General features: G+C 49.3%; 2 protein-coding genes across 2 annotated transcripts in view; both read left to right on the top strand.

Annotated features, from left to right (window-relative positions):
* The first annotated feature begins 594 nt into the window (after nucleotides 1-594).
* chchd4b (coiled-coil-helix-coiled-coil-helix domain containing 4b) lies at nucleotides 595-4,020 on the top strand. Its single transcript, XM_066697683.1, has 3 exons — nucleotides 595-805; nucleotides 1,670-1,768; nucleotides 2,795-4,020. Exons 1-3 carry the CDS (start codon nucleotides 598-600, stop codon nucleotides 3,115-3,117), a joined length of 630 nt encoding a protein of 209 aa, XP_066553780.1. The 5' UTR covers nucleotides 595-597; the 3' UTR covers nucleotides 3,118-4,020.
* Nucleotides 4,021-7,075: 3,055 nt separating this feature from the next.
* Nucleotides 7,076-12,483, top strand: part of uroc1 (urocanate hydratase 1) — a 9,268-nt gene continuing 3,860 nt past the window's right edge. The window contains exons 1-13 of the mRNA XM_066697679.1: nucleotides 7,076-7,407; nucleotides 8,587-8,717; nucleotides 8,940-9,033; nucleotides 9,385-9,444; nucleotides 9,632-9,760; nucleotides 9,965-10,026; nucleotides 10,405-10,471; nucleotides 10,726-10,869; nucleotides 10,977-11,065; nucleotides 11,431-11,493; nucleotides 11,721-11,900; nucleotides 12,061-12,158; nucleotides 12,378-12,450. Coding sequence (XP_066553776.1) covers nucleotides 7,282-7,407; nucleotides 8,587-8,717; nucleotides 8,940-9,033; nucleotides 9,385-9,444; nucleotides 9,632-9,760; nucleotides 9,965-10,026; nucleotides 10,405-10,471; nucleotides 10,726-10,869; nucleotides 10,977-11,065; nucleotides 11,431-11,493; nucleotides 11,721-11,900; nucleotides 12,061-12,158; nucleotides 12,378-12,450 — 1,316 coding nt within the window. The 5' untranslated portion in view covers nucleotides 7,076-7,281. The remainder of the gene's footprint in view (nucleotides 7,408-8,586; nucleotides 8,718-8,939; nucleotides 9,034-9,384; nucleotides 9,445-9,631; nucleotides 9,761-9,964; nucleotides 10,027-10,404; nucleotides 10,472-10,725; nucleotides 10,870-10,976; nucleotides 11,066-11,430; nucleotides 11,494-11,720; nucleotides 11,901-12,060; nucleotides 12,159-12,377; nucleotides 12,451-12,483) is intronic.

Raw genomic sequence — 12,483 nt, 5'->3', positions numbered from 1 at the left:
GAAAATCTGAAAAGTCACGAAGATCAGAAAAACAAAAACATTTTATGCACGTTTGAAGCCCCCATCAGGCTATTTTTCTTTAACATCCCTCGGTGTGTAGTCATAGAAAGGTTATTTCAGCACCCAGGTTTCTACTTCTAGAATAACCTGAGAAAATATGGATTTTTGGTGGAGTTCCCCTTTAAGTGTTGGATCCCCAGAGATGTACTTTATCTACTGGGAGTGTCTTTCTTAGGGTGCCATTTTAAATCAAGATTGATTGATTGAAATCGCACTGGATAAAACTGTCTTCTAAACGACCTCTCGATGTACTGTGTGCTATGTGTCTACAAGAGGTATCTCCTGCCAATGCCTGCATAACGCACGACCGTTGTTTATTTACTGTGAGTTGTCTTGAGAAAAGACATCCAACTGAAAATGCACAGCACCTGAATCGCGGATGAATACTGTCTATACAAATCGTATCTATTGATCTCTCCGCTCCGAGTACTGGGAGAGATCGTTTGGGCTACAGGCAATGAGAAGGACAGCTGCCGCTATTTGAATCGGCCGTTACAGGAGGTTGGGGTCCTTTTGTACGTGCTGACGTAGGGAGTCATGCGTGGACGTGCGAGTGCGACGCCGGTGAGAGGTTGGAGGTCACGGCGTGCGGAGCGGCTGGAGCCGGTCTGGGTTGCAAGAGCCCTAGAGAGCGACCCTTATAGACGCAGAAAGAGGGACAGAGCAGAGGGAGCCACGGATCTCACGGCGAAACGGGAGGGACGGCCGGACGCACAGGCAGCCATGTCGTACTGCAGGGAGGAAGGTGAGCAATTCCATTTGTTTGTTCGGTGCTCATTCATTGGTGCATTCAATGTCATTGCGATCACCAGCATCCACAATAAACCGCAAACAATAGCAACAGCAGCACACGCAATAAACCTACAAAGGAACTTGTTGGGAACAAGTGGTCGCATAATTGTAGCGCAGATGTGCGCAGTTCTGCACAGATCTGAAGAATCCCAGCGATCCCATTGGTGGAGCTTCGCAGGCCTTGCGTGTGCGTGGAAAACTGACCTGGTCTTCCCCGGAGGACGTCTGGTGTGTGAACTGTCCACACCGTGTGTACTGCGTGATCTCGGTGCGGGGATAGAGGGGGAGGCGGGGGTGCGTCTGCGGCTTTACACGCAGAGTGGTGGGAGCGTGGAACAGACTACCCCAGGACGAAGGCGTCCTCCATTTCAGATATGTCCCATCACTCCTTCCCCCAGTTTCACATCAGTTCGCTAGATGGCGACATGAGCTTCAGCGTGATTTCCCATTGGGGTCATAATACCGCATATTATTAGATTTAAAATATAACAGTATATAATGCTCACACCACAAATATACTACTATAACAAATAATAATAATATTAATAATGTGAAATACAATTGGTATATAAGGGATTTTAGTTCTGATTACTGTTATTGTTGTTATTCTGATCCGATCATCACTCCTCTCAGTGTTTGTGCTCGGAAACTTGGTCAGAAACACACAGGGTACAGAGCTCTGCCCACAGGGACGGGGGCGTTGATTATCTCCATGTAAAATCTGCAACACAGCAAGAGACTCCCACTGTAGCAAAAGAAAATAATATAATAGTTTTTGTGTATTGATTGCTTTCCCCGCCTCCTTCCCTCCCTCCAGGGAAAGACAGGATCATTTTTGTGACGAAAGAGGACCATGAGGCTCCGAGCAACGCGGAGCTGATCGCAGACGACCCCAATGACCCCTACGAGGACCACGGTGAGGAAAGGGGGGTCTCTGTCTGTCACTCTTTTTGTCTATAATAATCATTTCAATGTTTATAGTGTGTTTGTTTGTTTTAATTTTCAACATGAAATCCAGACACTTCCTCTCACCCCCCTCCCCCCGTTGCTTCCAACTATAATTACACTATGGGAGGAACAGAACTAGATGAAGTAACGCATGAGAAAGTGAGGAGTCCACATAGACTCCTAGGTCTTTCTCCATCCAAACAATGTGGGGAAGCAATAAAAAAGGCAAACACAATGCTAGGGTATATTGTCAAAAGTGTAGAATTGAGATCAAGGGCAGTGATGTTCAGACTGTACAATGCACTAGTTAGAGCTCATCTGGATACTGTGGACAGTTCTGGGCTCCACACTTCAAGAAAGATATCGCTGCTCTAGAGGCAGTTCAGAGGAGAGCAACCAGACTTATTCCAGGTCTGAAGGGAAAGTCCTACTGAGAGACTGAGGACCTGAACCTTTTCACCCTGGAACAGAGGAGACTACGTGGGGACTTGATCCAAGTCTTCAAAATCATGAAAGCATCGACCACATCATACCAGAGGAGCTTTTCCAGATCAGCAGGGACACACGCACCCGGGGACACAAATGGAAATTGGGCTTCAAGGCATTCAAGACAGAAAACAGGAGACACTTCTTCACACAGAGAGGCGTCACAATCTGAACAAACTCTTATCACTTAGTTATTAATGGACACCAAACAAGCACGATGGGGCGAATGGGCTCCTCTCAATTGGACACTCTCTTATGTTCTAACGCCACCAGCCTTCCCCCATCTCAGCAGCCCTGACACACACCACTCAGTTCCCAACATGTTCACACCACCACTCCTCCCATATTTATAAATGTTTACATGGCAGTCACGGAGTCTCAAACGGCCTCATAGAAACTTTAGAAATGTCTATTTTTTTTCCTCTGTGCTTATTTACAATGACCACTTTTAGATACTGAGCAGCATCTCCTGTGATATGATGTCTGATGACCCCCCCCTCTCTTCCAGGCCTGATCCTGCCAAACGGCGAGATCAACTGGAACTGCCCGTGTCTGGGGGGCATGGCGAGCGGCCCGTGTGGAGAGCAGTTCAAGACCGCCTTCTCGTGCTTCCACCACAGCGCGGAGGAGGTGAAGGGGGCCGACTGCGTGGAGCAGTTCCGCGGCATGCAGGAGTGCATGCAGAGATATCCCGAGCTGTACCCGCAGGAGGACGACGAGGACGCGGGCAAGCAGGCCACAGCCACGGACACCCCCCCCATGGACCACGCATCCGGACACGACCAGGAGCCAGAGACCCCGCCCGCCACACAGAGCCCCGCCTCCAGCTAATGCACCAGTTTCCCCGCTTAGCACAAGTCACACTAGAGAGAGAGACTTCACTGGCTCACCTTAAATGATCCCTGCTGGGCTGGGAGGCTGTCAGTGTTGCTGAACCCCCTCCAGGCAACGTCACCGTGAATAGTGTGTCAGACTGTGCGTCAGCCCAAAGCGTGCGTGTGCGTGTGTGCGCACATGCTGTGTGCGTGGCAAGAAAAAGTGAGACCTCAGGCCCAGTACTCCTGGACCAAACTAATTTAATTTTTGTGCTGCAGATTTTAAACCATAATTATACAACTTAACCTTGGCTGCCTGGTGGGGTCTGATTATTTGGGGGGTGGGGGTGGAGTTTTGAAGATTAATTAGGAGGTGGGGGGGTGTTATAACTATAAGCAAACTAGCTCTACCCTGTGCCTGCTGACTCCCAGCCCGACCCACTCTGCAGTCACCATGTTCGCTCTGCCTTCACTGGCTGGGTCCTGGTGGGTCCGGAGTGCTCCCGGCGCTGCAGAGCCCAACCCCGGTCCAGCAGGGTTCACCTCCCTCTGTAAATCATCAGAGCAGGGAGGGGACTTCGCTGCTGTGGCCGAGGACATCGCCGGTCCAATTTCTCTTCGATTACAGGAAGTACTTGGTCCAGTTAATTATGTAATTAGTCTGGTTATGGGTGTGATTTCCCAATGAGAATCCAGAGTGGAGCCGGAGGAGACTGTGCCTCCCTCAGAGACTGTCACCTTCCCACGATCCTGTGCGCCTGTCTGGGACACCCCCCTGTATCAGCACCAGCGTTTTGGCTTGATGTTTTCTCCCCAAGACGGAATTCACATTTTTTCCCAGGAAATAATTTTTTGGTGTTTGTCTTTTTTAATTTGTGTTGAAAGATAAGCTATAAAAGTGAACAAGTCTTCTGTGGAAGCTCTTTGTGTCTCTGTTTTGTGCTTTTGTTCTCTGTTTGGGTGTAGGTGGCTGATTTTGTGTGTCCCCCCCCCCCTCACATGCACAGGCACACACACACACACACACACACACAGTGTCTTGTGAAAGTATTCACCCCCCTTGGCATTTTTCCTATTTTGTTGCCTTGCAACCTGGACTTAAAATTGTTTTTTTTGGGGTTTGTATCATTTGATTTACACAACTTGCCTACCACTTTGAAGATGCAAAATATTTTTTGTGAAACAAACAAGAAATGAGCCAAAAAAACAGAAAACTTGAGCATGCATAACTATTCACCCCCCCCAAAGTCGATACTTTGTAGAGCCAACTTTTGCAGCAATTACAGCTGCAAGTCGCGTGGGGTTCGTCTCTATAATGCCTCGGTTCCACTGGGAGGGTCGTGTCATGTCGTGCGGTGCTGGAGCTTTTTTTGCAAAATCAGGCCAACAAGCATGTCCCCATAAGAATACATTTCCATGTGCAACAATAATACTAAATTACTACAGATTTGTAACTGCAAACGGTACTTTTTGCCGTATTATTTATAATGTACTTAGCAGATGAAACAAAATACACACGTTTCACGATTAATCATCCAGCTACAATATAGCAGGTTATAATTGAACTAAAGTGTGCGCGTCTCAGTCATGCCGTTTATGGACACATTTATTAAACCAGACCTTAATGTTTTAGAGGGAAACCCAGATCTGCTATATTTATTTATTCATTAATTTAACTTGTAAATAGACACACGTTAACTGAATCGTGTTCCTTCACACTGTCTGTCTCTGGATTGTCCTGCAGACATTCACACAACACAGCCTGAACCCCGGCCAGCTGTTCATACAATATTAATAACATCGGCTGCTACCGATCTGATTATTATTATCCTTCAGTTTATATTACCTAGTCACGACACTGCACCCGTCCTGTGAAATCCAAGTTTTTAATACAATGATATTAACTGTAAGCAGTCATTGTTTCTGTACCTGGATTTCACTCCACGCTGCTCATAAAACTGTAATTTCTTCGTGATCCTACACGGCACTTGAGATTATATCTTCCGACACAATGTATCTGATCTCTTCCCTGTGTCTCAGTCCAGCGCACTCCTCTGCTCCTGAAAGCGAATCCCGTCCTCAGTGGGGACGGACGCTTACGGACGCGTCCAGCACCAGATATTTAACCTCCACAAAACATGGACAGTGGAAACGGGGCATAAGCTTGGCACATCTAGCCACTAGGATTTTTGCCCATTTTTCAAAGCAAAACTGCTCCAGCTCCTTCAAGTTGGATGGGTTCTGCTGGTTTACAGCAATCTTTAAGTCATACCACAGATTCGCAATTGGATTAAGGTCTGGGCTTTGACTAGGCCATTCCAAGACATTTAAATGTTTCCCCTTAAACCCACTGGATTGTTGCATTAGCAGTATGCTTAGGGTCATTGTCCTGCTGAAAGGTGAACCTCCGTCCCAGTCTCAAATCTCTGGAAGGCTGAAACAGGTTTCCCTCAAGAATTTCCCTGTATTTAGGGCCATCCACCATTCCTTCAATTCTGACCAGTTTCCCAGTCCCTGCTGATGAAAAACATCCCCACAGCATGATGCTGCCACCACCATGCTTCACTGTGTTGGCGTTCACGGGGTGATGAGAGGTGTTAGGTTTGCGCCAGACAGCATTTTCCTTGATTGCCAAAAAGCTCAATTTTAGTCTCATCTGACCAGAATACCTTCTTCCATATGTTTGGGGAGTCTCCCACATGCCTTTTCCCAAACGGCAAACGTATTTGCTTATTTTTTTCTTTAAGCAATGGCTTTTTTCTGGCCACTCTTCCGTAAATCCCAGCTCTGTGGAGTGTACGGCTTAAAGTGGTCCTATGGACAGATACTCCAGTCTCCGCTGTGGAGGTTTGCAGCTCCTTCAGGGTTATCTTTGTTCTCTTTGTTGCCTCTCTGATTAATGCCCTCCTTGTCTGGTCCGTGAGTTTTGTTGGGCAGCCCTCTCTTGGCAGGTTTGTTGTGGTGCCATATTCTTTCAATTTTTTAATAATTTAATAATTAATGATTTAATGGTGCTCCATGGGATGTTCAAAGTTTTGGATATTTTGTTATAACCCAACCCTGATCTGTACTTAACAACTGTTTGGAGAGCTCCTTGGTCTTCATAGTGCTGCTTACTTGGTGGTGCCCCTTGCTCAGTGGTGTTGTGGACTCTGGGGCCTTTCAGAACAGGTGTATATATACTGAGATCATCTGACACCTGACGCTTAGATTGCACACAGGTGGAGGTAATTGGTTGCACCAGATCTAATTTAGGGGCTTCATAGCAAAGGGGGTGAATACAGATGCACGCACCACTTTTCTGTTTTTAATTTTTTAAGTTATTTTTTTCATTTCACTTCACCAGTTTGGACTATTTTGTGTATGTCCATTACATGAAATTCAAATAAAAATCCATTTAAATTATAGGGTTGTAATGGAACAAAATAGGAAAAACGCTAAGGGTGGTGAATACTTTCGCAAGGCACTGTATCCCTCCAGCTGAGATCCCAGGGGGGCAGCGGTGTCGGTGACAGGCCGAGTTAAAGATTACTGTCTGTTGAGTAACAGGGCCACTGAAGTCACGCAGGATGGGAGGGGTGGGGGCAAGCTTGTTTGAGTTCTGATAAAGGGGATTGAGATGGGGGTGGGGTGGAATGCTGTCGAAAACATGTGCATTTTTCACACACTGCTTAGAGAGCGGCTGGGGGGCTGGAACTGCATGGGAAACAACAACAGCTCTCTGGTTGTGTAATGTGTTGTGTTGTGTAGTACGGTGCCATGTTGTGTTGTGCGGTGGGGATGGGAGCAGTGATGCAGTGGGCCCTGTGTGTGTGTGTGTGTGTGTGTGTGTGTGTGTGTGGGGGGGGGGGGGAGAGAGAAGAGGGTGCTGGTCAATGATTATCGCACAGTTGGGGTGATTGGTGGAGGCAGGGGTGGGGGGGTGCTGTGGCCAATGGCAGTGAGGGGGGGTGAGCAGCATGGCTCTGTACTGCGCTCTGCCTGTCCTGTCCACTGTGGCTCTGTCTCTGTCTCTCTCTCAGCATCTCTGTAACACTGACTCCCTCTCTCTCTCTCTCTCTCTGAAACGCCGCTGCTAACTCACTGTCAGGCTCTGACTGTCTCTGTCCCTTGCGTGTGTTGACTGTCTCACTGCACCCGCCTGTCTGTCTGTTTGTCTGTCTGTCTGCGTGCGTACGTGATGTCCACTTTGATGGAGCTGTGTGGGGGGTTACCCCTGAACCCCCTGCCCCCAAACAGAGGCCGGGACCCCTCCCTGCCCCATGCGCCCATCCGCACCCCCGACCTGTCGGAGCAGGAGGAGAAGGTGAGGCAACTGTGTGTGTCGGGCAACGGAGACACCCCTGCTCAGGAAGGAAAGGGTGTCTGCTGAGAAATAACAAGAACTGGAAGTTCTAGTCTCTGAAGATGTGTGACAGTACTGTTTGTGTGATATATACAGGATATTCATTGTTTATATGGTACTCTGCAGGTTAATATCGGTGATAGTCTGCAATCGCAGTAGTAGAGTTTAAGTTAGGAGTCATGTGCATCAGGAATAGTGTGTAAGAGTAAGCAGGTGAGTAGCTGTAGCGTAATAGCAGGTGTGTTCATGATTGTAGGTCAGTTAGTATACGTATTAGTAGTATAGTATTTTACATCATAACCCCTCTATAATGTTCAAATACAAGCCCAATAAGGCAAAGACAGTATGGCAGAAGGCGGTTTAAAAGTGTCATGAGGGATCAAGAAATGTAATTCAGGACTGTGGGCCACATGCACCGGGGGTCTGATCACAATGGTGGGCTGAGAGAGGAGCAGCACCACTCTTATGAGCTCAGCTGTTTCAATCGGCCAGGTGTGTGGAGTCCGCACTTTCAAAGACAGAGCAGGACTGACCCGTGGCTGGACGCAGTTTAGCCCCTGCCTGGACCCAAGCCTCTGTCTGGGCTGGTACGAACGATTGCTGTGGGCAGAGCATAGCTTTATTAAACACGCCGACCAAAGGCTGGGCAGACTGTGAATCTGAGTGCAGAACAGTTACATGAATGAAAAAATGAATGAGTGAATCAATGCATTGAATACAAGCTGTAATTAAGTAACTGCTCCTCTCCTGAGAGAGTTCCCTGCCCCAGTCAGTGAGTCTCTCTCGCTGCCTACATCAGAAGTTTGTAAAGATGGGGGGGACAGAGCATGTTAGCTATCGATCACCTGAGCAAAGTCTAGAAGCTGTTTGTCCCGCCCCCAGGGGGTTACGCACTCCCCCTCTCAAATTAAAATTCAAAAAGAGCTTTATTGACAAGAGAGGTTTACACACAGAATAAATACAATAACAAAATGAAAGTAAGGAGCTCAACAGCTCTACAGTTTACAGGTGTGCACTTATTGTCCATGTGTGTGCAGACAATACAGGGCCGGTGTGAGGGCTGTTGTTGTTGGTGGTGGTGAGGAGACACGGCTGTGTTGTTTCTCTCTTTGTCCCTATCATACTCCCCCCTCTGTGTAGTTGGCTTTGAGGAACGCTCTGCGCTACATCCCCCCCCACCTGCACGGTGCCCTGGTGGAGGAGTTCGCACAGGAGTTGCGGCTCTACGGACACATCTACATGTACCGCTTCTGCCCCCCCATCGCCATGAGGTGAGACCCGCTTGCCCCGGTCCGAACAGCAGCCTGAGCCCGAACACGGCCAACAGCACCGTGTCCAGCCCAGCCCTAGTTCAGTCAGCTCAGTGGAATACTGCTCTCTGCTCCATGTGACGCCACATTTCCTCATTTTGTATCTTCCTTTTTTCTGTGAATTGTTTGCAGTTTTTTAGGAAAACGAGTCAGTACTGTCATTGTGTTGTTGTTTTTTGTCAGGGCCTACCCCCTGGCGCAGTACCCGTGTCGCACTCCACATGCTGCCGCCATCATGCTCATGATCATGAACAACCTGGACCCAGCTGTTGCACAGGTAACCAATCACAATCCACCCTTTCCTGGGGTAACCAATCACAGCCCTACTCTTTCCTGGGGTAACCAATCACAGCTCTACTCCTACCTGAAGCAACCAATCACATCCCACTCTGTACCAATCACAGCCCTACTCACAGTCTGCTGAGGTTACCAACCTCAATTTATACTAAAGTAAATAATCGTAACCCTATTCTCTACGGAGGTAACCAATCACAATCTGAACTCAAGTGACCAATCACAGCCCTTCCTTGTGCTATTGTTTATAAATGGCTTTGTGGGTTGAGTCTTAACACCCGCAGGAACCAGTACCAGGCTTGACTGTCTTTCTCTCTGTCTGTCTGTCCCTCAGTTTCCTCAGGAGCTCGTCACCTACGGGGGCAACGGACAGGTATTCAGCAACTGGGCCCAGGTGAGTCCGCCAGGACAGCAGCTCCACACGGCAGGTTTTGGCATTTTGTGGCTCCAGAGCCTGTCAGTGTGTTGTGTACTGCGACAATGTGGTGTGCAGGGTGTTGTGTTGAGGCTGTGTTGTGTTGTGCTGTGTGGGGTAATGCAGTGCTGTGTTGTGTTGTGTTGTGTTGTGTTGTGTTGTGCAGTTCTGGCTGGTGCTGCAGTACCTCAGTGAGATGACAGAGGAGCAGACCCTGGTGATGTATAGCGGACACCCCCTGGGCCTGTTCCCCAGTCCGCCCACCGCCCCCCGCCTCGTCATCACCAACGGCATGGCAAGAGCACTGAGCCAACGACTGACTGAGCCAACAACTGACTGAACACTGACTGACACACTGACCCAACAACTGACTAAGCCAACAACTGACTGAACTACTGACTGACACACTGACCCAACAACTGAATGACACACTGATTGGACTGACTGACACACTGACTGACTGTCTGATTGATACACTATCTGTCCTCTCCTCTGGCAGGTCATCCCTAATTACTCGTCCAGAGAGGAGTATGAGAAGATGTTTGCTCTGGGCGTCACGCTGTGAGTCTATGGCTGTGAGCAGCGCCAGCGGTCACACACTCGCCCAGCTCGTTAGCGGCCTGCCTCTCTCGTCGTTAGGACGGGATTTCAATTGATAGATAATTGCCGTTTCCTAATTGAGACAGAATACAAAAGATTTCAAATGTGTGTACATATTAAATAAAACAAAAAATAATACACTGATAATAATAATAATAATAATCATCATCATCTTAATTCTATAGCACAATAGATCAGTTCCATGGATTCATAAGAACAGTGAAAAGCTGTTGTAGGATTTAACCCTTTATTAGGAGAAGGATTTGTAAAGGTATTGTTACACATTGTGAAACTATGTCTGTCTGTCTGCCTGTCTCTCTGCCCCTCCGCCCATGGTAGTTATGGACAGATGACGGCAGGAAGCTACTGTTATATCGGCCCCCAGGGGATCGTGCATGGCACTCTGGTAAGATGCTCCTGTAGTGCTTTAAAGCAACCACATACTTTAATGCAGGACAGTCCAGGGCTGCCAGCTGTGTTAGTGCAGCCCTGTGCAGCTGGCTGTGTGTGAGTGTGTGTGTGTGTGCATGTGTGTGTTGCTGTAGTCTTGCTCTAGTGAGAATGAGGTTCTGGGTGAGACGATCTCTGAGCTGAGAGACGCTGTGAGAATGTGATTTCTGTGGCTGCAGTTTCTGTGATGTGACTCTCTCTCCCCCACAGCTAACGGTGCTGAATGCGGGCCGCCGGTACCTGGGCTCGGGGGAGCTGGGGGGGCGGGTGCTCGTGACGGCCGGGCTGGGGGGCATGAGTGGGGCACAGGCCAAGGCCGCAGTCATAGCCGGCTGTGTGGGGGTCATCGCCGAGGTGAGGAGGCAGCGTCGCTCTGTGTATCAGTGTGTGTTTCACTGTGTGTCTCAGTGGTGGTCAGTGTGTGTTTCACTGTGTGTATCAGTGCTGTGACTGTGTTCCAGGTGGATGAAGTTCCGCTGAGAAAGCGACAGGAGCAGGGCTGGCTGATGGAGGTGACCAGCGACCTGGACCACTGTATGTCCAGAATCAGGTCAGTGGTCTGTGTATGTGTAAGAGTGTGTGTGAGACTGTATGAGTGTGTGTGTGTCTGTGTGTCTGTGTGTAAGAGTGTGTGAGCATGTGTAATGTAGCCGTCTGAGGTCCAGCGCAGCGGCTCCAGTTCCAGCGGCAGCAGCTCCAGCGCAGTACAGTGTTAAGCCCTCTTCGCCAAAAGACCGGGTCTCCCACCGTGGGAGGCTCAACACTGCACAACATTTACTGAGGGGTTACGTCACTTTGCAATGTGCTCATTATAAACTGAATGAGCCCCGCTACAGTGAGAGTGTGTGTCTGTGTGTCAGAGTGTGAGTGAGCTTGGCCTGCCACTCATCTCTCTGTGCGCTTCTCCTTCCCCAGGGAGGCCCGCAGGAACAAGGAGGCCCTCAGCCTGGGTTATCATGGGAACGTGGTGGATCTGTGGTGAGTCCTGGAGGTCAAACATCGTGCCACACATAGAGGTCCAGTCAGGGCTCGGCACCGGAAGACAACTAGACCACGACACGCTTAAAAAAACAGACAACCCAACACCAACAGGGTGGCATTGGGGGGATGTCCAGGAGACTCGGACTGAGGCTCACTGTGACGCAGTGGGGTGTGTCGCAGTGTGTGTTGAGGGGTGAGAGTGACGCACTCTCTCTCTCTCTCAGGGAGCGCCTGCTGCAGGAGTACGAGCGGTCGGGAGAGCGGCTCGTCGACCTGGGCTCAGACCAGACCTCCTGCCACAACCCGTACAGCGGGGGCTACTACCCGGCCCAGCTCAGCCTGCAGAGCGCCCAGGAGCTCATGCACAGTGACCCGGCCCGCTTCCGCAGCCTGGTGCAGGAGAGGTACTGCGGGCTGCCTGTCTGCCTGTCTGCCTGTCTGCCTGTGTGTCTGTGTGTCTGCCTGTGTGTCTTTCTGCCTGTCTGCCTGTCTGTCAATAATGGAACAGAAGCAGAATGACATTGGCTGTTCCAGTCTGTATTGACCCTGTGCTGCTCTGTCCAGTCTGCGCAGACAGGTGGCTGCCATTAACAAGCTGGCGGAGGCCGGGATGTTCTTCTGGGACTACGGGAACGCCTTCCTGCTGGAGGCCCAGAGAGCCGGTCAGTAGGGTTGGGGGCAGGCTGTGTTTGTGTGTAGAGCGGGTGGGGGGAGACCTGCCTGGACATTAGTTCTTCAGGATTTAGATAATGTATTCATTACTGCATTTTTAAATAAATGAAGTATATATATATATATATATATATATATATATATATATATATATATCTTTGCAGTGTGTACATGCAGTGTCTGTGTGAGTGACAGTGTGTGTCCCCCAGGGGCCGATGTGGAGAAGCACGGAGCTGGGAAGACAGAGTTCAGATACCCCTCCTACATCCAGCACATCATGGGGTATGAGCCTCTCCCCTCCGATCCTCTATCTCC

The sequence above is a fragment of the Amia ocellicauda genome, chromosome 3 (assembly GCF_036373705.1).
Source record: "Amia ocellicauda isolate fAmiCal2 chromosome 3, fAmiCal2.hap1, whole genome shotgun sequence".
Lineage (NCBI taxonomy): Eukaryota > Metazoa > Chordata > Actinopteri > Amiiformes > Amiidae > Amia > Amia ocellicauda.
The sequence above is the reverse complement of the archived record's forward strand: the minus strand, read 5'-3'. Positions and strand labels throughout refer to the sequence as shown.